General features: G+C 45.6%; 2 protein-coding genes across 5 annotated transcripts; one reads left to right on the top strand and one right to left on the bottom strand.

The window, feature by feature from the left end:
• The first annotated feature begins 171 nt into the window (after positions 1-171).
• LOC144034742 (actin nucleation-promoting factor WASL-like) lies at positions 172-13826 on the top strand. 4 transcript variants are annotated; one of them, XM_077543745.1, is made up of 11 exons: positions 173-750; positions 4701-4835; positions 4905-4991; positions 6088-6184; positions 7693-7716; positions 8878-9061; positions 9171-9213; positions 9868-10021; positions 10790-11322; positions 11389-11497; positions 12705-13826. In XM_077543745.1, exons 1-11 carry the CDS (start codon positions 646-648, stop codon positions 12764-12766), a joined length of 1533 nt encoding a protein of 510 aa, XP_077399871.1. In that variant the 5' UTR covers positions 173-645; the 3' UTR covers positions 12767-13826. The 4 variants fall into 4 exon arrangements, with proteins under 4 accessions (XP_077399872.1, XP_077399871.1, XP_077399874.1 ...); XM_077543746.1 differs by lacking the exon at positions 7693-7716 and having other exon boundaries at positions 172-750; XM_077543748.1 differs by lacking the exons at positions 173-750; positions 6088-6184 and having other exon boundaries at positions 4818-4835; positions 7693-8722.
• A 2430-nt stretch (positions 13827-16256) lies between these two features.
• lmod2b (leiomodin 2 (cardiac) b) lies at positions 16257-21225 on the bottom strand. The gene is made up of 6 exons (XM_077543744.1): positions 20574-21225; positions 19261-19680; positions 18763-19023; positions 18462-18665; positions 17489-17941; positions 16257-16532 (listed from the first exon to the last, which is right to left on the bottom strand). Exons 1-6 carry the CDS (start codon positions 20847-20849, stop codon positions 16506-16508), a joined length of 1641 nt encoding a protein of 546 aa, XP_077399870.1. The 5' UTR covers positions 20850-21225; the 3' UTR covers positions 16257-16505.
• Between the last annotated feature and the right edge of the window lie 1194 nt (positions 21226-22419).

Raw genomic sequence — 22419 nt, 5'->3', positions numbered from 1 at the left:
TTTTGGGATTTGCATTCATTGCAGCCCAAAGTCCTTCAAGTTGCTCACACGATTCTGCTGGCAACGCGCACCTTGTGTCTTTCCTCCTCCCTTTCTGCACTGCACGCATTCCTGTCATAAAAGCCAGGGGCGGACAGGACCGCACCACACGCACGTCGAAGAGGAAATCGCCGGAGATGCTATTTTGTGTATCATCATAAAGCTACCGAGATTCAAGTATGATATAATCATATTTCCTTGTGAAAGGATACTGTTAACGTGTGTTTTGTGTCTCGCCGATTTATTTTGGAGTGCGTGTGACGGAGCCGTAGGAAGACGTCGGCCCCTCCCCCCATTCCACAAGAATGGACTCGTCCTGACACTGCCATGTTGGATGGACCTGGCTGCGGGCGCTGAGGCAGCCGGACTTCCCAGGAAACTTTTTGCCGTTTTCCGCTCGATTGTTGAGCTTTTTTTCGCACACAATCCAGATCTGGCGTCTTCTTCTTCAACACTTTTGGCAACACTATCGCGTGAAAGCGACTTGAGACGGACTCGAGGGCGCGAATCGGACGGAGGAAGACCACGAATGACCCGGGGATTGTTTATGGGATCTTTCCGGACTGAGTTTACCTTCTTAGAGTAAACGCTATCGTTTGGTTAACAATGAGTGGACTTCATAAGCAGCAACGGCAAATAAATGTCGGTTCCATTCTACTGACGCCTCAAGAGAATGACTACATTTTTAACCAGCTCGGCAGGAAATGCATCGTAAGTTTTCTTCAAAGTCTTTCAATTGTAGTCTGCGCTATTTTGCCTCATTTGCGCCGCGCTTCCTGTTTAGCGACGCTCGTTTGAAGTTACTCTTCCTTTTCTTTTCCCATTGGGGGGCGGGTGGGTGTTTTGACAGCCGAGGTGGCAAAGGGAGCGAGCGGCGACGTCGAACCTCGCTCAGGACGCTCGCTTTCGATCAGCACTGAGTTGTAATCCCGTTTTTTTAGGCCTCAAAGTTGGCACACCTGAAGTCACCCAGGAAATGTTGCTATGTGATTTAGCATCGCCACTCCGACGCAACTCAGCTGACACGGCGAAAGTGCTGTTAGCTCCGTGGCCAGTTAGCTGCTAAGTCAATCAACAGCTTGCAAAAGGTGTTTTTTTGTGTGCGTGTGTGTGTGTGTGTTCCGGCATTATATAACGTTAGCCGAACCTTGGTTGTTTTCGGGAAGTGTGTCCGCCGACGGAATGTGCCGACAAGGCTTGGCAGCGGACGACGCTGACTCGTGAGAACTCATCGGGGCCCCCACCTTCAGTCCCCCAAAAAATGGAAGACGAGTTCTGCTCGATCAGTCTGACTGCAGTGTAACGTCACCATTCTAAAATTAGAGTTAAACAAATCATTTTTGAAGTCTGTCTCGTCTCTACTTAACACTCAATGTATCCAGTTTTTCACAGCAGTGCTGTAGCGATTCCTGAAAAACTGTACTCTTAATTTTTTACCGTTTCAGAGTTACAGTGAACTCCATTATATGTGGGAGATAAGGACCAGGCCCCCCTTAAAAGTACTTACTATTTGTCTGCCCCGATACTACGACCCCGGTACCACTTTACCATCCTGACGCAAAACTAAGAGCAGGTGACTCCGGAGCCATGTCAGGCGTGTGGACATACAGTACAGGTTCACACAGACAGAGGTGGCTGGAGGAGCCGCATAGCGTTCTTTTTGGGGAATCCGGGTACGTTTTTTGAAAACAAAGCTCTTATATGAATGGCGACAGGTAGATTGTAACCTTTTCGTCATAGTGAGAGAAGCGTTTGATTGTTCCGGCTGTCGCTATATGTTTCTGTCATAAATAGATCAACTAAAATACATGATTTGTGATCCATTCAAATCATTTCCCATGGCACCGTGTTTGGAAATGACTGGTCTGGAACGTCAACGTTTTAGAAAATGATCTTGGAGAAAAAAGGTTGAATAAGTGTCATGGCATGTCAGTCACACTATCGTGTTGTTCTGTGCTTGTCATGCTCCGACCTCGTCTGAGATTGCTTCCTCCATTGATTCCTGAAAGTACGATTACGATTGGGGAAGTGTTTTTTTTTTTTTCTTCTTCTTTGTGTTGCTCACCTGACAGCACTGAGCTACCTCGGTTTCATTTCCTGCCTCGTGACCCCGGACAGAAGCGCATGTGCTTACCTCACGCGATGCTGGTTTTGTCTTCCGTCCTATGACATGAGGCAGCGCACAGGTTTTCTGGGGCGTGCCGTAGGTTGACGTCGGCCCGCTCAGAAAGGCCGCAGCGACATTCCTCCGCCGCTCTTGTGTCACTCGGCATGAGACGAGGCTTTTGGGAGCATTCCTCACAATCCAACTACATCCATGCATGCAGGGAGAGGATTGTGAGTCTCCTTAACAATATCATTCAAATGGCCAGCAGTGGTTTCATGACTTTCTTTTGTGGTATCTGTAGTTGACTTTGGTTTCTTGGAGTTGATCGGACACGTCCTTGCATCTTCTTGATTGCATTCCTGGTTGGTTGTGCAAAATCGGTCAAGTGTGGTTTCATTGCTTAGTCAGTGCAGTCAAAGAAAAAAGGGGGAAGCCGATTTCACTGCTTTGACTCATGCACGTGCAGCGATGCTCATTGGTATTCCTCCGCTTTGGACCATCAGCGGTACTGCCGGAAAAACGTGGCAGGCGTCCAGTGTTTGTGTGTGCGTGCGCATGCTCGTGCACAGACTGCCTGATCAGCAATCCCCATCAGACAGGAAGTCCTGTGGTCAGTCCCCCTTTGGTGATTTTTGCTGGAGAAGTGGAACACGATTCCACTCGATATCGCCCTATTTATCTTCTTCCTGCCTGGCTCCATTAAAAAAAAAAAAAGAAAGTCATTTTAACTGCAGTTATTATCTACTTCTACCTCCTGCACAAATGAGGTCAAACTTTCTTGTCTCCTTGTACTAGAGGACAGAAATGGAATAAAAAACATGTCGTGAATGGTTTGAACAAAAGAAGCAAGCGAGCGCGTGTAGCTTCACTTGCTGCCATCTTTGACCCTGTCAGGAACGATCAGCACTCCATGGACAGATGAAACCTCGGGCTCTTAAGTCCTGACGTCATTCAAAAATGCCTTCAAATAGCCTCCTTTTTACGCACTCGCTGCCGCCAAGAGAATCAAGTTCAAGCATATCATGTTTAGGAATTGATAACGATGTGGCGTTTCTGAAGATGTTTTGTGATCGAGCGTGGAAGCAAAGCAGCAAGAATAAATTGGACTTTGTGAACCACACTCATGACTCAGCATTTGTTTGATGCTTAGTCGATTAGCTGATTCACAAACGCTGACCATGATGTAATGTCTGTGCCGCTTTAGCTTGCGTCTCAATTTGCCGTGCGCAGTCATGCCTGGACTCCCAGCATGCAATTCAGCTGTTATTACAGCAATGCTTCAAGATGATATCATGAGCCGCACGTGTTGTCACTTCTGTCAATATTTGACTAAAACAGGAATCGATGTTTGTGTTCCTTACAAGCTTTCCAGTCACAAGATAAAATGATAGCTGAGGGCCCTCGTGGAAGAAAACACCTCCCCAGCCTCCAGCTGTTCTTCCAAATTTGAACGAGACGTGCTGTGAATGACAAGGAAAATAGGCCGTCAGCGCAGCATGTGTTTACCTGGGCTGGGCGAAATTGAGACTGAGCCCTAAATTCCAATTCCCGAAAATGTACGGGCCGTCGGAAATTCCCGATGGCCGCATTGCCCCCAACTATTAAAACATTGTTTCATTTCATGACTTTGAAATAAAGATAGAATGCTAAGTGTGACTTTTCGCCCACTCAATGGTTTTATTTTATTTTATTTACACTTCATTTTACTGTGTATTCTACAAGGTGTCTATTTAGTCTGTACAAAGGCAAAAACAGTACCTAAATAATTCAGAGTGATTAAATTCAAATGTTTTGAACTTAAAACTCGAGGCGTCTTTATTTATATAGCGTAACAAACCAACAAAATCTTTTTGCTTCGCTAGGGTTAACAAGCGTCCCGCGTAGCGCATCCATGCACAGTGTTTGAAGCCCAACTCATGCGTCCTGATAATTGGAGCCGTGAAAGAGAGTTTGGCGCGATGACTGTCGTCGTACAAGGCGTAACCACGGACAAGTCCGCCTGCGTCACAAAAAGTCCGCCATTGCCTTCATGGCCCCCAGAAAGCCCAGAACCACCATGGTTGATTTTTCGTTGTTGACCTACTTCTGCGCAGCACGTCCAATCAAAAGTCTTTTCTCATTGAAGCCACGGCGTCATAACTAGGATGTTGTGATGATGCCAAGTAAACAAAAACAAAACGAAAAACCTGCCAGCGCCACTCGGCTCTGTTTGTTAGCCTCGTGTTGTTATCTTCAGCTAACGTGAGTTCTTTCTTCTTCTTGCCGACGTCACCGTTTTACGAGGCCCCGCCTCTGGTCCTTCATATTGGCGTACATCAGGGAACGTCGGTTTTTCTTTAGCTTTGAGAGATTTCTGCCTCTGAGGACATAGTTTGTGTAGAAAAGCAAGTTTTCCAAACACTGACTGTAACATTGTCCATTTGGAACATTTGAGTGATTTGCTAGCTTCTCACTAGACGGTGACAAACACTTTGCGGGGCTTGACTCTTGACTCTTGACTCTTGACTCTTGACTCTTGACTCTTGACTCTTGCTGTGTCCCTCCCCCCGTCTAGTCGTTGTGCTCGGCAGTGGTCCAAGTGTTCATCGCCGACCGCAACGCCACCTGGACCAAGAGATGTTGCGGCGTGGCCTGCCTGATCAAGGACAACCCGCAGCGGTCCTATTTCATCCGAGTCTTTGACATCAAGGTATGCGCACGCGTCACGCTCGCGCGTCTGCTACACGTCAGAAAGCTAACGGAAGTCGTCTCGTCACAGGACGGTAAGATCCTGTTTGAACAGGAGCTGTACAACAACTTTAACGTAAATCCCTCCAGATCTTACTTCATCACATTTGCCGGAGACGTGAGTTGACTTTCGCCGCCTTCTCTTTTTTTTCCCGCCACCACATTGATGATGTATTTTTATGCTTCCAGACACCAATTGCATCATACTGACAAAAACACAAACCCGCATCATCCATTCGAAAGCAGTTTTCGCAGTTGACTGTCCCTTTTTTAATGCCTCTGTTAGATATTTAGTATACTTCTTATTTCTAATATATTCAGAGTAGGGCTGGACGATTAACCGGAATTTGATCGCCATTTCAATTTTGGCTTTTCTCGATCATTTAAATGTAATGATCGAAGCAAAACTATGAGAACGCTGCGGCGCATTGACGAGTTTCCTACATTGTGAAAGGACCCTGAATTCGCCATGTAGCTTGTAGCTAACATGGAGCGAATCCGTGTGATTCTGCCGTCCCTAAGCGTCCTTCAAGCTGTTTAATGACAGCCGATAAGGAGAATTACATACTATTTTAATGCAAAACATGCTTCGTTTTAAGCACATCACGAGTCTGGTGCTAATGCTAATGCTAATGCAAGGGAATGGAGTATCCCATTCATTTGCTAACAGGAAGTTAGCATCAACTTTGGGATTGTTATTTGACTTTACTTTGCACAGCAATTTGCTTTCCAGTCCTTTCGTTTGACTTTCACTTGCCCCAATTTCCTTCTGTGTGGATCTCCAATGAATGGATGCATCTTAATAGCGCCGCCCGGTCGTTGTTGAGCAACGCCGTGCTGAGCAACAAGGCAAGATTGAACATGAACGAGGAAACACCCAGTTAGTAATCCCAGTTAGAAACTCTCAACTTTATATGCGGCTCGGCGATGCACGGGCACCACGCTGCCCCCGAGAGGCCAAAATGCGCAGGAACACCCAGTTGCTGTTTTAGTATACAGTATTTTGATTTTATTATTCTTTGATTAGATTTTTGTCAACAGCAGACCATGCGGTATGCGTGACAGCAAGAGAGAGACTGCGTGCATCGTGCACATCATCCAAATCATATTTGTACAATAATGCGCTCATTGTATACATGATCTGAAATGAAAAGGACTTGTGCCCATGCTTTGTTTTTGTGTTCATTATATTGTTCCTCACCCCGAACCTTCAGTCGAGCCAAGTGGGCCTGAACTTTGCTAGTGAGGAGGAGGCCAAGCGTTTCCGAGGTCACCTGGCAGAGCTCTTGGGCAAAAGGCAAAGGAAATCTGGTACTGACTTCCTTATTGCACCTCACCCACCACTGTGGACAAACGGCACGCTTAGCATTTGCGTCTCGGGTTTTAACTTCAAATAGCAATTGGATTATCTTCCGTAATCGTTCAGCCCTCATGGCGATGCAGTAATTATCTTTTCAATCACACATCTTTCATGAAAACTATGACAACTATTTTTATTTTTATTTTATTTTTTTACACAACTTCACTGGTTAAGTTTGATGAATGCTGTTTGTCACATAATCTTTTTTTAAACCTTTTAAATGGAAAAAACATCAGACAAAATCATCCTAAAAGCAATTTTAAGGAGTACAAATATGATTCAATGATTGAATGAAGAAACAGCCAAGCAAAAATTTGATATTTTTGTGAATTTCGCAAGCTACGATAGTTCACTGGCACGTATACCCCCCACACCCCCCCCCTTTTTTTTTTTTTTTTTAAATCTGTGCATGCGTGATGTAGTACAACCACGGAATCGTCTTCACTCTGAAGCTGGACATGACAAGCTGTCAGTAAATTTTGCTCGCTCAGTTTTTAAGTGAAGCAGTCTCACAGTTCATAAAAGACAAACGCTAATTTCGTCATTTGATCAGTCTTGAAGACGTATTGTTGTATTCTACTGACAACTTGCTTAAATTGAAATGTAGTGACGCAAGTGAGGAGTGAGCTTTACTATCTTTTTGAGCTGCTGTGATATTTTGTTATTGAAATGACTGAACGCTGCCGCGTAACTCGGGAGACACAATGCGTCGCTGTTCATTCATTAGCAGCGACGCTAACGGACGACTTCTTTGGGCTAACCCCGATCGCTGACCATGATAGAAGGCGCCGTTTCCTCGATTCCATCTTTTTTGCGTAAAAAGTCAACGCTTCCACCTCTGGGGAACCGGAACAGGCTCGCACCATCCTCCCGTTAGTTTGGACAAAAAGTGTCAACACAATGAGATGGCATCAAGCTAATTGATTTCAATATGAGAAAAATCATGAGGAGATCAAACACACGCACAGCCAGCAAGTAACATGGCCGGACGACGTCATATCCGCTTTGGACGCGGTTCATTGGGAACATTTTTGACACGTAATTCAAAGATCACGAAAGACTCGGGTAATATGAATTGATTTCGGTCATTTTGAATGTTTAATAACAAATTAAAATGAGCGTCCAACACACTTTAAATGGATCCTTCACTTCCCTCTTCAAGCTTTTTGCCTCGGGTGCGCACTCTTTGCTTCCGAGGCTTCTTTCCTCTGTTCCTTGGAAAACACACACCACATGACAGCGGAATCTTTTCATTCCGTTCTCTGCTCTCGGACTTTTCCCGCACTTTCTATCGGATGTACGGCTGTGATGATACGTGCGTGCGTGCGTGTTCCGGATTTCGCTCACTAACTCTTCGCCAAGACTTTGGTTTTCACAAACTCTTTTCTCTGTCCGTCTGCCTTCGCCTCTCGCCAACTGAGCGCAACGTTGTAACCATTTGATTTGTCTGTGTTCACAGAGAAGAGACGCGATCCTCCAAATGGTACGTTGTCCGCCATTTCCTGTCCTCACAACACATGCAAGCAGTGACATTTTTTGATGTTTTGAGCTCGATTCTTGCCCCAGTCGTCGTCATTTCCGTCTTCTCTGTCCTCCTTACGTCCTCTTTACGTCCTCCTGACCTTCGTCATGTTTTCCTAAACGGAAGTTTAATCTGAGATTAGGCAGGCATGAAGAGTTACATAAAATCCATTGCCAAATCCTCAAATAATATGCCGGGATTAGAGCCCCGAGTGTGTGCGCTTTGACGGGAAAGGGAGGCGAAACCAGTGAAAGTGGGCGGAGACATGACAGCGGCGAGCCAATGCCAGTGTGATCATCTTAACGGCGATGGAAAGTCGCTTGCAAAAGACGTCCTAATGTGTGTCGATGGACAATAGCAAGCGGGAGTTCAGATGTCCAAACAAGCAGGACGTGCGTCCCCGCAGCTCAGACGGCACATCAGTCGGCTCTTCCAGATGTCTGATCACGTTATTCAGTGGTAAATCCAAGTTGGCTTCCCACACGGACCTGCTTTGGCTCTTGGCAGAGTTTGATTTTTTATTTTTTTTTTGCTGGATGTGATGCGTCCACCAGAAACCATTCCTCATTTCTGACGTGAGTAAATGGTCTCTTTCTGGAGTCGGTGCAAGTTTTCTCCAGGATCTCCTTGGCAGCAATGATGTTCTGCACCACCTTCTTGTCGGCTCCCTCGGAAGACCTCGGGTGCGAAAGCGCCGGCGGGGGCTTGGGCCCGGCCAGCTGCTTGTCCACCTTGCACTGCCTGGTCCTCCCCCAGGACGAAGCGTACCCCAATGTGTCGGAGCCATCCTCCGGCCAGGTGCGAGCGCGCAGCTTTATCGGCGACGTGCTGCTGGACGTCAGGGCGGGCGCGTGCCGGGATCGAGACGGCGGGGGGATTTGGGACAGGGTGAGGAGGAGACGTAGTCGCTCCGCGTCGCCGTTACCCAGCAAAACGCCAAAAAGTCCTTGTCGTGACGGTGTGAAAGGTAGGTGTTGTGCTGGTGGTTGGCCTACAACTGGTCCCGTTTCCAGACCCGGAAACTTGCCACGGTTAGCGAAATCCTGCTCCAAAGTCAACTGGCAAGTCGCGGACACGGGAATCGATGACATGCTTACCAAAACTGCGGATGTTGTCTTGCAGGCCCGGCGCTGCCCATGGCCACCGTGGACATCAAAAACCCCGAGATCAGCATGGGCCACCGTTTCCACAGCAACTCTCAGGTCAACAACATCATGCACTCCACCTTCACCAAACGGGAGAAGAAAGGCAGAGGCAAGAAGAAGAGGCTGACCAAAGCCGACATCGGCACGCCCAGCAACTTCCAGTAAGGGATTTGGTTCTCGAATGTTCCACTTGGATACCAGAGCAAAGAATGTGTCGGTGAAGGTGTCGCCTGCGGGTTTGTTGACTGCAGCCTCTCTGCTTTGGCGCAGGCACATCGGGCACGTCGGATGGGACCCAAACACGGGCTTTGACGTAAGTAAAGGATTCAAACAACAACAGCGAGAAACGTGGAGTGCGTGTGACTGCACATGTTTTTAAATGAAGCTACGTGTCACTCAGACTTCCAAATCATTGAAATTAACCAAATATTAATCTTTGCCGCACGCCATGCGGTTACACAAGGAGATTTTGGCAGACACGGCAACCTGTGTTTGCGTAATCCTTGGACTTGTTCCCAAAACGCATCCCGAGTATGAGATTACGCAGAGCCAGGCTGAAATTCAGATGATTTCATTTCAATGCTTTCAAGGCCTTGAAATTGATCAGAATGGATGATGATGTCATTCAAATGAATTGTTGCCATCAATCAAGTGGATTGACACCAAAAAATGCAGTTAATGAACCGAAACAGTACACTACAAATATGAACACTAGATGGCAGCAGTGAGCTTCACAACAAGAAGCAGAAAGGGAACCGTAAATGCTGTTAAATGTCAAACTAAGAGAATTACTTGTGTATTTAATCAAACTGCGTAAATTGTGCAAGTCTACCAGTTTAATGCAAAACTGCATAGACGGGCTCATGAAACTAGCGTCACTGTTGCAGTCGGCAAATAATGCAGCAACACATGCAGCCAGACAAAATAATACTCGCATCATGAACTGTTGTGTTTTTTGACCACGCAGGTAAATAACTTGGACCCTGAGCTGAAGAACCTCTTCGACATGTGCGGCATCTCTGAGGCTCAGCTCAAGGACAAAGAGACCTCCAAGGTCATCTATGACTTCATTGAGAAGAAGGGAGGAGTGGAAGCTGTCAAAAACGAGCTCCGGCGACAAGGTGGGCCACAAGACGGTGCGGCTTTGGTCCAAATGAAAACGAGAACTTGACACTGGCATTCACTTTTAAGACGGCGACGTAAGCGGTGCGCTGGCTTTCTCCTTAGGGCCTCCCTGGTGCAGTGGTACGTTTCCATGCATGGGCTGCTGTGACACATCGCACACGTCAGTTCAGATGCGCGCGGAAATTGTCCAACAAAAAAAAAAAGATTGAAATGTTCAAATGCAAAAGCAGACGTCTCCATTTTTGAGTGCAATTATTTTTCAGTTTTTTCTGTTTAAGCTTTTAAACAGGCGGATTTGAAAATGTTTTTCAAAGAAGTCTGTCATTTCCATTGCAAAACTATAAAATTACAACAAAATGGTGACGTGCTTTGCCTTGCCGAGTTTGCCGGTTGCCATCAGACTTACAAAAAAACCACACACGCACGCGCATAAAATGTTGCCTAACAATGATACGAAACATGATGAGTGAACGCTGCCTTCCAGTGGCGTGACTGTGTACTGCATGCTGCCCCCCCCCAAAAAGACCTGCAGTTTGTGTGCCGTCGATTCCATTTCAGTCGCGGACTGGTCAGCAGCCAATCGCATTTAGACAAACAAACACATTGACATCTACCGACAATTTTGAAAATGTAAATGTTGCCACCTAAAGGAAGGGTGGTGGGGGAAGCAGCAGTAAAACAGGCCCGAATCCAGTTGTCAGTGGGTGAGGCAGAGCAAGGAAACGCGTACCTGGATTGACTATTTTTCTGTTCTGTGTTTCCAGCTCCGCCGCCTCCTCCATCTCGAGGTGGCCCTCCTCCCCCTCCCCCTCACCATGGGTCAGCCCCGCCCCCGCCGCCTCCCGCCCGCGGGCGAGGCGCCCCCCCGCCCCCTCCGCCCTCCCGAGCCCCCGTCTCCGCACCTCCGCCGCCGCCTCCGTCCCGGCCGGGCATGACGGCCCCGCCCCCGCCGCCTCCGCCCAGCCGAGGCTTCCTGCCCCCGCCCCCGCCGCCGGCCCACGCCTCGGCGCCCGGGCCGCCCCCTCCTCCGCCGCCGCCCACATCCTCAATTCCTTCCTTGGGGGGAGGCCCGCCCCCTCCTCCTCCGCCGCCTCCGGGACCCCCACCGCCGTCCTTTGAGGCCAACGGAGCAATGGATGGCAGCCTGCCGCTCGCCGGCGGCAAGTCGGCCTTGCTGAGTCAAATCCGCGAAGGCGCCAATCTGAAGAGGGTGGAGCAGAAGGAGCGGCCGCCGGCAAACAACATCGGGCGCGACGCGCTCCTGGACCAAATCCGACAAGGAATCCAACTCAAAGCTGTGAGTTGTCGGCATGACGTGAAATGTCTCCCGGTCTGACCTCGAACCCTGCTTTCTCATCCTCAGAGGGACGAAACCAGCGACTCGCCTCCTTCCTCCCTGGCACCCTCGGCCGGCATCGTGGGGGCGCTGATGGAGGTCATGCAGAAGAGGAGCAAGGCCATTCATTCTTCAGGTACAAAATGCAGCCACGGCTGCCGTTTTGCATTTGAACCCGTTTGCTTGCGATTCTGCGTACCTGGGAATCCATACCGAATTTTTGATGCTTTTGTTGGCTAGTTTGCGCTAAGAAATGTTCATTTATTGAACAATGCACGCCAGAAGAAGAAGAGTAGTAGAGAAGTAAAAAAAAAAAAAAAGAAAAGTAGTAGCGAAGTAACAGTTGTTCTATCAATGCAAATAACAAAACAACATCGTGAATTCCGAACAAATGAGGCAAGAGTGATGAATGCAAGTAGAAGATTTTGCAGTCAAGTATAAATAAGTCTTATTTTGCTTTGGCTCGGACTGCCTTTACATTTGAGCCCATCTTGGGCTGAAAAGTGGCCAAAAATGACGAGAAGGAGAATAATTGGGAGCAAATTCCTTTCAAAGTAGCCGACTGACGCGCGACGCGACGCTCGCTACAATTCAAGTTCTTCGTTGCCCCCCCGACGGACTTCCATCATTCGGAAAAAATTCAAAAGACACAACAAACAACAACAGCTCTTTGCCACCCTTTTCTAAACATTTATGTTTGGCTACTGTTTGATTTGCATCACTTCGTTCATTCAAGATCGGATCGAGGAGCCATAAACAGAACTGAGTTCATCCTTTTTTACCGCCATTTTGGTATTTCCTGGCGATTGAATGGCGGAGTACGCAAGTGCAGTCGACGTTGGACATCTCGTCAAATCTTGACTTGAGGAAGCTCGTCCTCAGAAACTTGAACTCAAAATGGTCGACTTTCTCTGTGGGGAGGGTTTGTGTGTGGGGGGGGGGGGGGGGAGATTAGAATTGAAGACTTTGATTGTAAACAAGGTAGCATTTCAGGCTAGCCACTGAGGCAATCAATGCTTTGTCAACGGGACGTAAAATCGTGCTTTCTAAGCTTCGTCATCGTGAATTTAAGTACGCACGTGCAACTTCAAGCCTTTTGTCCTTCTTGGAAGATGATGTGGACGACTTTGCCTGAATCATGTGACTTAGAAACGGACGCACAAAGTGGGGCTCCTCGTATACAAATGTATGTTGCGGTGATATTGTTTATTTTTGTCCTCATTAGCATATTTGCAATTAGACTCATCGATCCATACCCAAAAAAGTACCGTCTTGGGTGCTCGTCTCTCGGTCTTGTAGAATTTCCCACAATGGCCTCACTCAAGTCAGCTTCTCTTTTACAGATGAGGATGACGATGACGAAGATGACGAGGACTTTGAAGATGAGGACGAATGGGATGACTAGTGATTTTTTTATTTTATTTTTTTTTTCCCTCCCACACCTTTGGATGATTGACGCAAAAATTGTTCCTTTCTTACTTAAAAGAGAAATCTTTAATTTCAAATCACAAAAAATGTAAATTTTCTATCAATTTGCTGTATATTTTGTGTTGCCTTCATGCTTTTTTTGTTTTTTGTTATTAATCTGTGCAATACCTCATTTAATCTGTCGGACGTTGTCACGTGTTGTTTTTCGTTTCCATGACGTCGTCTTTAGCCTCCTTCTGCTTGTTTTTGCCTCTCGTCAGACCATCTGTGACTTGTCGCTTGTCATTGCACATTCCCTTCATCGCACTCGCTCGCTCGCTCGTCCTCGTCCTCCCAAAATAACGTGCAATTTTGACATCAAGCTGTCATTGGTCTTCTGTACAGTTATCGTAGGCGAGAGTTTCCACAAATCCGCTTCTTATGTCTTCAGTGGGGGGGGGGGGAGAAAAAGAAATATTTTCATACCCTAATTGTGGTTTATTTTTGCTTACTGGAAAAATTCTAGTTTGGTCTTCAACAAAAAATAATTTGTACAATTTGGCTTGAGCTGCTGTCGTCTGTAAATGTGCTCCAGATGTGAGTCTTCTTTTTTTGCACAGAAAGAGACGAGTCGCTGCATGACGAGGACGTGTTCAGGTCTGTACGACACGTTTGTGAAAAGAGGAAGAATGTGATCGCAGCATTTGTTCTGACGATTATCGAGCGGCGTACATTTGCTTCCAACGCGGTATCGATAACCGATGCGGACTCGATTACATAAACTGACACTTGTAATGAAATGTATTTTAAGAAGTGATATTTTGTGACAGTCATGCCGTGATGATCTCAACCCATTGGACATAAAACTTTATATTTTTCGCCTACTGTATTAACATGACACTACATTCAAGTGGATTTTTCAGTCACTACAGAATCCTTTTTTTTTCTTCATCTTTTTCTATTTTACAATATGAAGCAGAGTTTTGACAATATTTAATGGAATTGGGTCAATGCAATGATCATGTAAAATTTGAGGAATAAAGACATTTTTAGTTTTACACCTCCTGATGCTTACATTATTGAGCAACTGTTTTCTATGACCATCAACATTGAATATGAATTCAAGTTTTCCACACTGAACATTCAAAATGAGGCTAAATAATGATTTTTTTTGTTATTGTTGCCCTTGCAGATGATTATGTGAGAAAGCTAAAAGCTATCGATGCTAACTGGTGGTAATACATTACATTACTGTAGCAAATAATTCAGCAAACGTTGACATGTTTTATTGTTGATTGTCTTGCCTTTTTATAGGAATGATTTTTGCTTGGACTTTATGCTAACAAGCAAAAAGGGCAAAGACTTTGATGTAACTGGAAAATTAGCACGACAATGTATTTAAAACGTTGAGCTCTTAAGTTGTTACTTTTTACCTGGCTTTGAAAAATAATACATTATGAGATGAAATAGCCATGAATGTAGCATGCAATTAGCAATGAGGCTACATTTGCTAAAAATACTGACATTGTCCAGACTCCAGAATGTGACAATTAATTTACTATATTTTGATGAATTAAATGTGCAACTATAGAGGACCAAAAATTCCATAATAAAAAAAAAAAAGAATAAAAGTTAAAATAGAAACGAATATGGCGAACGTAAAAGAGATTGTGCCCCTCTTCGGTCCCATTGTACTTGTTTTGCATGAATTAATGCCAACAAGTAGATTCAAAAAGAAAAAATGTGGAAGGAAAAAAAAAAGAGACTTAAATATCAATCCATAACTAAAAACGCTCTGTTCTCGTTTTATTTCATGCTAGTCAGCGTGAAATGTTTTTTCAAATGAGGGGGCGGTCCCAAGTGTGTCTTGGGTTGAACTAGCTCGCCTATTGGTTGATCGACGTGTCAATCTGCCAGACTCGCGCACAAGAAACAATGGAGATGTTTCGAGCAACTTGTGTGAAGTTGTCGAGCAACGGGACATTTAAGTCGCAAGTTGTGGCGACAGTGGACAAGTTGGCCGTCAGAGCTCCAGCGAGCCGTCAACACTTCCTTGTTCGCAATCGCCTGTTTGGTAGTTCACGTTTAGGACCCGCCCCCTCATTGGAATCACATTTCATGACTCATTTGATGATGATCATGAAATTCACTTTTGTATACAAACATAAGAGCAGAGCGTGTTTATTGATTGATATTTAATTCCATTTATCTATTTCCTTTTGTCTATATTTCCACATTTATTATTATTATATATATGTGTATTATTTATGTATTTTAAATCTTGTTTTCTATTTTTTTAATCTTTTATTTATTTAACCTTGTATGTTATTTTTGTTTCCTTTTATTCTTGTATTTAATTTTCGAATTCTTTATTTGTATCCATTTTTATTTTCACTTTTATTTAAGTTAGTTTTTATTTTTGACATTTTTGTAGGGGATAATAATAATTTGCAGCTAATTTATCTTCATTCTATGGAAGATCTCGCACATTGTAGCTCTTCTATGCAAGCTATTGTACATACTGGTGACATTTTTGAGTTCATGTTCTTGTTTCTGGACATTTTATTTTGAAAAGTGTGTTTTGGTTTAGTAAGTCAGTCCACCGTATTAAGAGAACTCATTGTTCATGTTTTGCGCTGCCATTGTTTACTCAAGAGTGTCAATAACAACAGCATGAATTCTATGTGCCATTTTATTTTTAGCAAACGGCCCCAGGCTGTATCACATCTCAGCTGCGGACCTTCTGAGGGATTAGAGCAAGGTATGTCACTTTCCGCTCGCTCATAGTGACACACACACGCTTACACGTAAAGCACAACCACATATAAAGACTAAAAATGCAAGTTGAATTTAGCAGCGTGAGAGGAATGTTCGTCTCCGAATTTGACATGAGGGCTCTTGACTACATTTACAAGCAGGAAGTCGCCACATTTTACAGCAGGTCTCATTGACTTCAGCCACCGGCTTTCCCTTATTGGCACTTGGACGGATTGTTATGACAAAGTGCTCCACTTCCTGCCAGCAAGTTTTCTTCTTCGGCAGGGAGGGGGCACGTCTTGTCCTTCAAGTGTCGAATAAAACATGCAGATTGCTGTCAAGTGAGTGGGAGGCAAAGTTAATACCGCAGTTGGCGCTGGAAAATCGAGTTGCCAAACGATTTTACACGTCCAGGGCAAGTTTTAAGGCACTTCACACCGACTCAACGCATCCTCTTCATGCAGCTGTTAACTAAGCATCACTCATATGCTCGTTTCTAAAGTCGTAGGCTTGTTAAGTCGTACCCCAAAAAAAAAAAATTCCATTTCCTGCGACATCTTCCCCTTTACATCCATCATGGGGGTGTCGAATTGTTATTATCGGCTGTCACTCGTCAAACCATGTGAATAGCTCAAAGTGTGACGTGTGTGAATGGTTCATCTGCATCACAATAACTTTGACTCACGGCGGTTAAATATAGAATTGTAAAAATACTGGATAGGAGTCTTGAATAGCAACTTGACAAACAAACAAATCTGTATTTAGAAATGAACTCACATATTTACAAGTTTACAAGCAAAAAAGGAAGAAACATCAGTCAACAACGTTAGCTTTTAAAAATAAAATTACAAAAGAAATCATGTGCAGCGGTGCAAAACAATTCCAACTTCTTTTTATATATATATATATTTTTTTTTTACCACTGTTGCATCATCCTGTATCCCAGCCAGTTGCCATGACAACTTCCTCTTCCTTCTATATTATCGTAGGTGTAATGGCAGTTCAACCTGTAAAAAAACACAAAAAAAAAACACATATATATATATATATATATATATATATGGGCTAGATACGTGTGCAACAGACTTTTGCATTAAGCGTCAAGTGTTTGTGTTTGTGTTGTTGCTCCGTCTGCCTTTATCAAAGCCAACACTTGCTATGAATAGCAACATGAAGCGGCAGGAATTTGGCGGCTGAAGGCAGAGCCGACTTTTTTCCACAGTAACGAGTCGCGAGCTAGCAAAACACTCGCCGCCACTGAAAAGTATTTGAGTGGCAAACGTGGACAGCATGGATGCATTTGTCTGTGGTAAAAAAAACAAAAGAAGGTACATTTTCATGTATTTATGACGTCATGATTATTATTGAAGTATACACTGGTAGCTTGACTTGCGAGTGACGCGACGTGACTTTTTTTTGTCTTGACTTGCGAGCAAAAATCTGGCTAAGAGACTAAAAACAACAACAAATGGCTGCAGCACTTTTGTCCTCCATATTCAAAGGCTTACTGTCGTCCGTACGACGAAAAGGAAGGCTTTCGAGCGCTAATGGAAAAAGGTGAGCCTGCACGCTAACGCTAACGCTAATGCTAATGCTAATGCTACTCACGGCTTGATTACAGACGAGGCTGTGCTTCGTTTGTGCAAACCAAGCGTGTTCCGTTACATTTCCGGTGGCGTAAGAAATAGGTGGATTCCATTGTTTCATTGTTCTCATCACTGTTATTGCCAAAGTGCTCGTTTGGTTTTAAGCTTTATTTATTTATGCGGCAGTTTGAAATCATGATCATTGTTATGACTGTACAATTCTATTCAATGCTTTTTAATTGATTCATTAATTGAATTGATTTCATTAAAAAGTCACTACTGTAAGTACTTTTGTGACTTTTTAAAACATTTATCAATGGAATAAGTAAAGATTTTTCCAATGCAAAAAAAAACCCAAACATGCGCAATTTGCTGACCTTCCTCAGGTTCCGGATGGTGCTGTTGCGGATGGAGTCCATCAGCTGGTCGTGGGCTGACCTCATCGGCGTGGACGGCCTGCTGCCGCCCTCGTCCGCCCGCCTCTCGGCCGCAACGGGCCTCAGCGCGTTCTTCAGCTCTTTGAGGATGCAGGTGGTCTCGTCCTTGACCTTGACCTTGACCTTCTTGCCCTTCTTCCCTTTGGTCTTGGCCTTCGTGCTGGCCTCGTGGCATTTGATCACCTCTGCGATGGTCCGGGTGGGCTTCTTCTTCTCCTGGCGAGAGGGAAGCCGTGGCGGAGGAGGAGGCGGCGGCGGCGGCGGCGGAGGAGGAGGAGGAGGAGGCGGCGGCGGCGGCGGTGCAGGAGGTGCCTGCTTCTTAACCAGGTTGCTCCGCGGGACTTTCGGGGAGGACCAAGGAGAGGATGCAGGTGAGCTGGAGGGCGTGGCTCTCTACAAACAGGAAGAACAAAACGTACCGATGAGATGGCACCAAAGTACTGGTTTGAGCGCTTTGACATCATCCAATAATCTGCTAATCATCTTGTGCCAAAGAGCGCTTTTCAAGTGAGGCCCTCAAAAGTAGTGCTTTGGTAACATCTTTTGCCTTCAACAGGGCATTCTAAACAATTGATGGGGGCAAATCACGTTTACTCGGGGTCTAATGACAAAAACCATGAACCAAAGTTTTTTCAGTCGTTCTTTCTTCTTTCTTTTTTTAATAACAACTGTTGTGCAGCCCCACAAAAAGCCTGCCACAGTTTGGCTTTAGCCCCTCGTGCTAGCTAGCGAGCTCCCTAGCTAGCTCCCCCGGGTGCTCGGTTACCTGCTAGTTCCCTAGCTAGTTAGCTAGCTAGTTAGCTAGCTAGCACCCGGGGCTAAAGCCAGAACTGTGGCAGGCTTCTGACTTTCTGGACCCGTGTTTTCCACCCGCGCTGCACGCCTACGAGCGCCGTCGTCTTTGTGACGTTACCAGCACGGCGGTCCGCGGGTTGACGGCGCCTTCCTGTTGCTGCTGCTGCCGTCTCTGTTCCTGCAGTCGGTTCTGCCTGTGCCGGTCCTGGTTCCTGGTGAGGATGCCCGTCATGCTCATCCTGGGACCGGGCAGGTTAAACTGGTAGCCCAGCTTGATCAAGGTTTGGTTTTCCCGAAGTATCTTCACCATCTCCATCTCCACCTGCCGTAACGGAAGCCATGTTGTGACGTGGAAGGAGGTCAAAGTGCAGCGGCACGACCGGCACGACCGGCACGACCCGCACGACCCGCACACCGACCTGCCCTCCGCAAATGTGCCTCTGGTTGTGGAACCGTAGCTCGGTCAGGGTCTTGTTCCCGGGCAGGGCTCGAACCAGCGCCATGACGCCCTTCCCGCTCACGTAGTTGGACTCGATGTTGAGGCTGACGATGGACGAGTTCTCCCGCAGCATGTCGGCGATGGCCACGGCCACCGGGTCGTCGGCGTGGGTGTTGGCCAGGCTGAAGACGCGCACGTGCGTGTTGGACCTCAGAGCTTCCGCAAATCCCATCAGGGTCGCCTAAGAAAGCCACATTCATGGGTTTGACCTTTGTTTAGGATCTTCCTGCTAATAGTAAGAGACCAACGTGGTTCTTTTCAAGGCCCAGATTGATAAGATTACGAGTAGTGGACATTCATGAAATGTACTTTTTCTTTTCCTTTCAACACAGGCGGCAAATCCTGGTCCACAAAGTCAAAACAATGGCAGATTTTTTATGTCGTACGTTTGCGGATATGATGTCATCCATTTTTGTACCTGCGAGATGTCGTCGATGTTATTTAAGTTGACTTGTGTGAGCTCGGGGTCATCGCTAAGCGCTCGCTGCAGGACCTCGTCCACAACGGTGGGGTTCCCGCTGGCGTTGGGGTCCGCGGGTGGAGGGGGAGGAGTCAGTCTGAGAGGCTCCGCCTTCTGCGGTTTCAGATGCTGCGGGGCGCTGATCGGCGGAGGCGGCGGCGGCGGCGCTACGGGCTCCATGTTAGCGTTTTGCTCTTCCTCGTCGTCTTCCTCTTCTGTCACCTCCTCCTCCTCCTCTTCCTCCTCACTTTCCTCTTCGTCTTCATCCTCCTCTTCTTCATCCTCGTTTTGATCTTGCTGATCTGTCTGGCATTCGTCGTCCTTTTCGTCCTCGGATTGGCTGTTTCCGTCCGTCACGCCTTCTTCGTCTTCTTCATCCTGTGTCCACACACATTTAAAATGTTACTCTTAGGCATGAATCGCACATGGAATGGTCGCCGGTCAATCGCCGGGCGACTCACATTCATACTTTATGGACAATTTAGTCTTCAATGGACCTAAAATGTAAATGCCTCAATTGACTGTTTGCAACTTAGGGGAAGGTGGAGTGGCAGGAAGTTGTTTGTTTTTTTAAAATAAAAAGTGTAGGGAGTTCCTAGTTTCAGCATCCTTTTTTTTTATAAAGTGGAAATTTAAATAGACCCATAAATGTATCTCACTGAGCGACAAATGCATGCGAATGTAGCTAAAAGATTTTGGCAGCAAAAATGTTTTGAATATGTTGGAAATGTGTTTAGGAAAACTCCTACAAATCCTGATGAAAAGCCTAAATTCGCTACGTTCGCAAGCATTCAGCGCTCAGCGAGAGGCCAACTTTATCGGCCTTCAGATTGGTCAAAATGCCAAATATCGGCGCCGATAATCGGTCTATCCCTGGTGTACACATCGGTGCTAGCTTGCCCCACTTTGACATAAAAATGCATTTTTTGGGGATCATACGCGTCACCACCCGCCTAATGTGCCACACACTAAATGTTTATTTTCGCCAATTGATTTTTGTGCCCAATTGAGCGCCTTCGTCGCCAAATCGCACCGCTGCTGTTGGACGAGTCCATGGAAATGCGAGCGCAAATCCGGAGGCGATTTAGCGGTTGTTGTTACGCGCTCCTCTAATACAAATGTTTGCGCGCAGCTCTTGAATTGTACGCGATGAGATGGTCGCGGCGCAGGAAGGTCCGAGGCCGCGATGGAAGCGAGAAGCTGAAAATACGTTGGTTGGATGACGGAGCAATTTCGAGGGCCACTTTTTGTCCTTGTCGCTCGCCACTGACCATTTTGGGTCCGGCGCCGGCAATTTCATTTTGCAGGATTTTCTGAGTCTCGGCTTCCCAATATTTCATGAGCGCCTCCCGACTGAAAGTCCCGGTGGGGGTCTTGTCGGTCTGGTCCTTCTGCCGCAGGCCGATGGGCACGTCGGCGTCGGGTTCGATGTCCACCAGCTCCTTCTCCAACTCGGCCAGCTCTTCGGGGCTGAGCGATGCCAGGAGCTCATCTTCGTCCACGTCTTCGTACTTGCTCAGCTCGCGGCGGTATCCGAAACAACTCATAGCCAAAGTCGAGGTCGGCGCGCGACGCTCACATTCAAACCGACAACAACCAAAAAAGGACTGTAAAAGCAAAAAGGGTGTCCGGCCCAGAGCAGAATTCTGCTGGCGTGCCGGTCGGCGTCACTGACTGCTGTAATCTCCGCCAGCTGCCGCTCCGGCCTTAAAGAGGGATCAGAGGAGCGCGTTGCAAAAGTGGCGACCCCCTCTGATGCGCCGTCTTTTTTTGGGACCCCTGCTCTTCAAAGTGGTCGCAGCCACGAAAAGCATGTGAGCTCAGAGGCCGCGGCTTGTCATCGTGGCGGCGTGTGAGCGATGCGACACGCAAGAACACAAATGCAGACATGGCATCACGCAACTTGTCCCTGCGTGTCCATCAACAAACCTGGACAGCCTCTCCTGGTTATCCCGATGGCAGCCACTAGGGGGCATATTTCACATGATATGCTTGGAGCCTTTCCCGGAATATCTTTGGCAATTCCGCCCGGCGACAGAATAGCTGGCATTCAACTTTTAAAAGAAGTCAAAATGAGATTTAATTAATCATTTATTATATTATTGGTTTCTTTTTCTTTTTTTTTCCCATATCCGATTTTATTTTCACTTGTATTCATTTTTTATTTTGGTCCTCTATAGTGTCATATTTAATTCATCAAAATATAAACAAAATGCACAATAATATATATACTTATAATAGTATATTAATTGTTTAGCCAATTTAGCCTGATTGCTAATTCCATGCTATATTCAAGGATCATTTCTCTCATAATGTCGTTTTTTTAAGACAAGTAAAAAGTATAAAAAGTATATTATCATGCTAATTTTCCAGTTCCATCAAAGTCTTTGCCTTTTTTGCTTGTTAGCATAAAGGGGTGTCAGAATTAGTACGTTCATTTTGAGTTCATTTCAAGTTCCTTTAACGGCACTCCTTTTTTTTAACACGCGATTAATGACCGCCCCTTACTTAGAAAGCTTGTACTGATGGAATTCCAGTCGCAACGCACTAGACAACAACAATACTACTACTACTAATAATAATAATAATAATGCATATACTGTATATTTATGGAGACTGAGGTCAAGTTGTATTTGGCCATTTTCAAAATGTGCAGAATTTCACAAGTTTCTTCATGTTAAAGATGAGATCGCTCTTAATATGAGCTCACCAACGCCTTACAAGTGCAACGATGCCATCTAGTGGCAGAAAAATGACATTACAAATGAATATTGCGCTCGTTATTTTTACAGTACAGTACATCTTTTTATTTTGAACTCAATTTTATGAATTATTATGAAATTATTGTATGAATCAAATGTAATGTATGATTAAAAGATGCAGCCATATTTCTATTAGAATTTTTTTTTAATTCACTTTTATGTTAACAAGTGTATGAAAACTTAGGAAAAAATATTTGATTGCACATTTAGAACAGATATAAAAGGTTGGATTAAGCGTGAGTTAACTATGGAAGTCATGCAATTAATTCTGATGAATTGCCAGCCCTAATATTTGTGTGTGCGTGTCGCCTACTTTCCAGAGTGACACCAGGAAATACTGGCAAGTGAGTAAGCT

The sequence above is a fragment of the Vanacampus margaritifer genome, chromosome 15, assembly GCF_051991255.1.
Source record: "Vanacampus margaritifer isolate UIUO_Vmar chromosome 15, RoL_Vmar_1.0, whole genome shotgun sequence".
Lineage (NCBI taxonomy): Eukaryota > Metazoa > Chordata > Actinopteri > Syngnathiformes > Syngnathidae > Vanacampus > Vanacampus margaritifer.
Note: the sequence above shows the minus strand (reverse complement) of the source record. Positions and strands in the feature narration are given on the sequence as shown.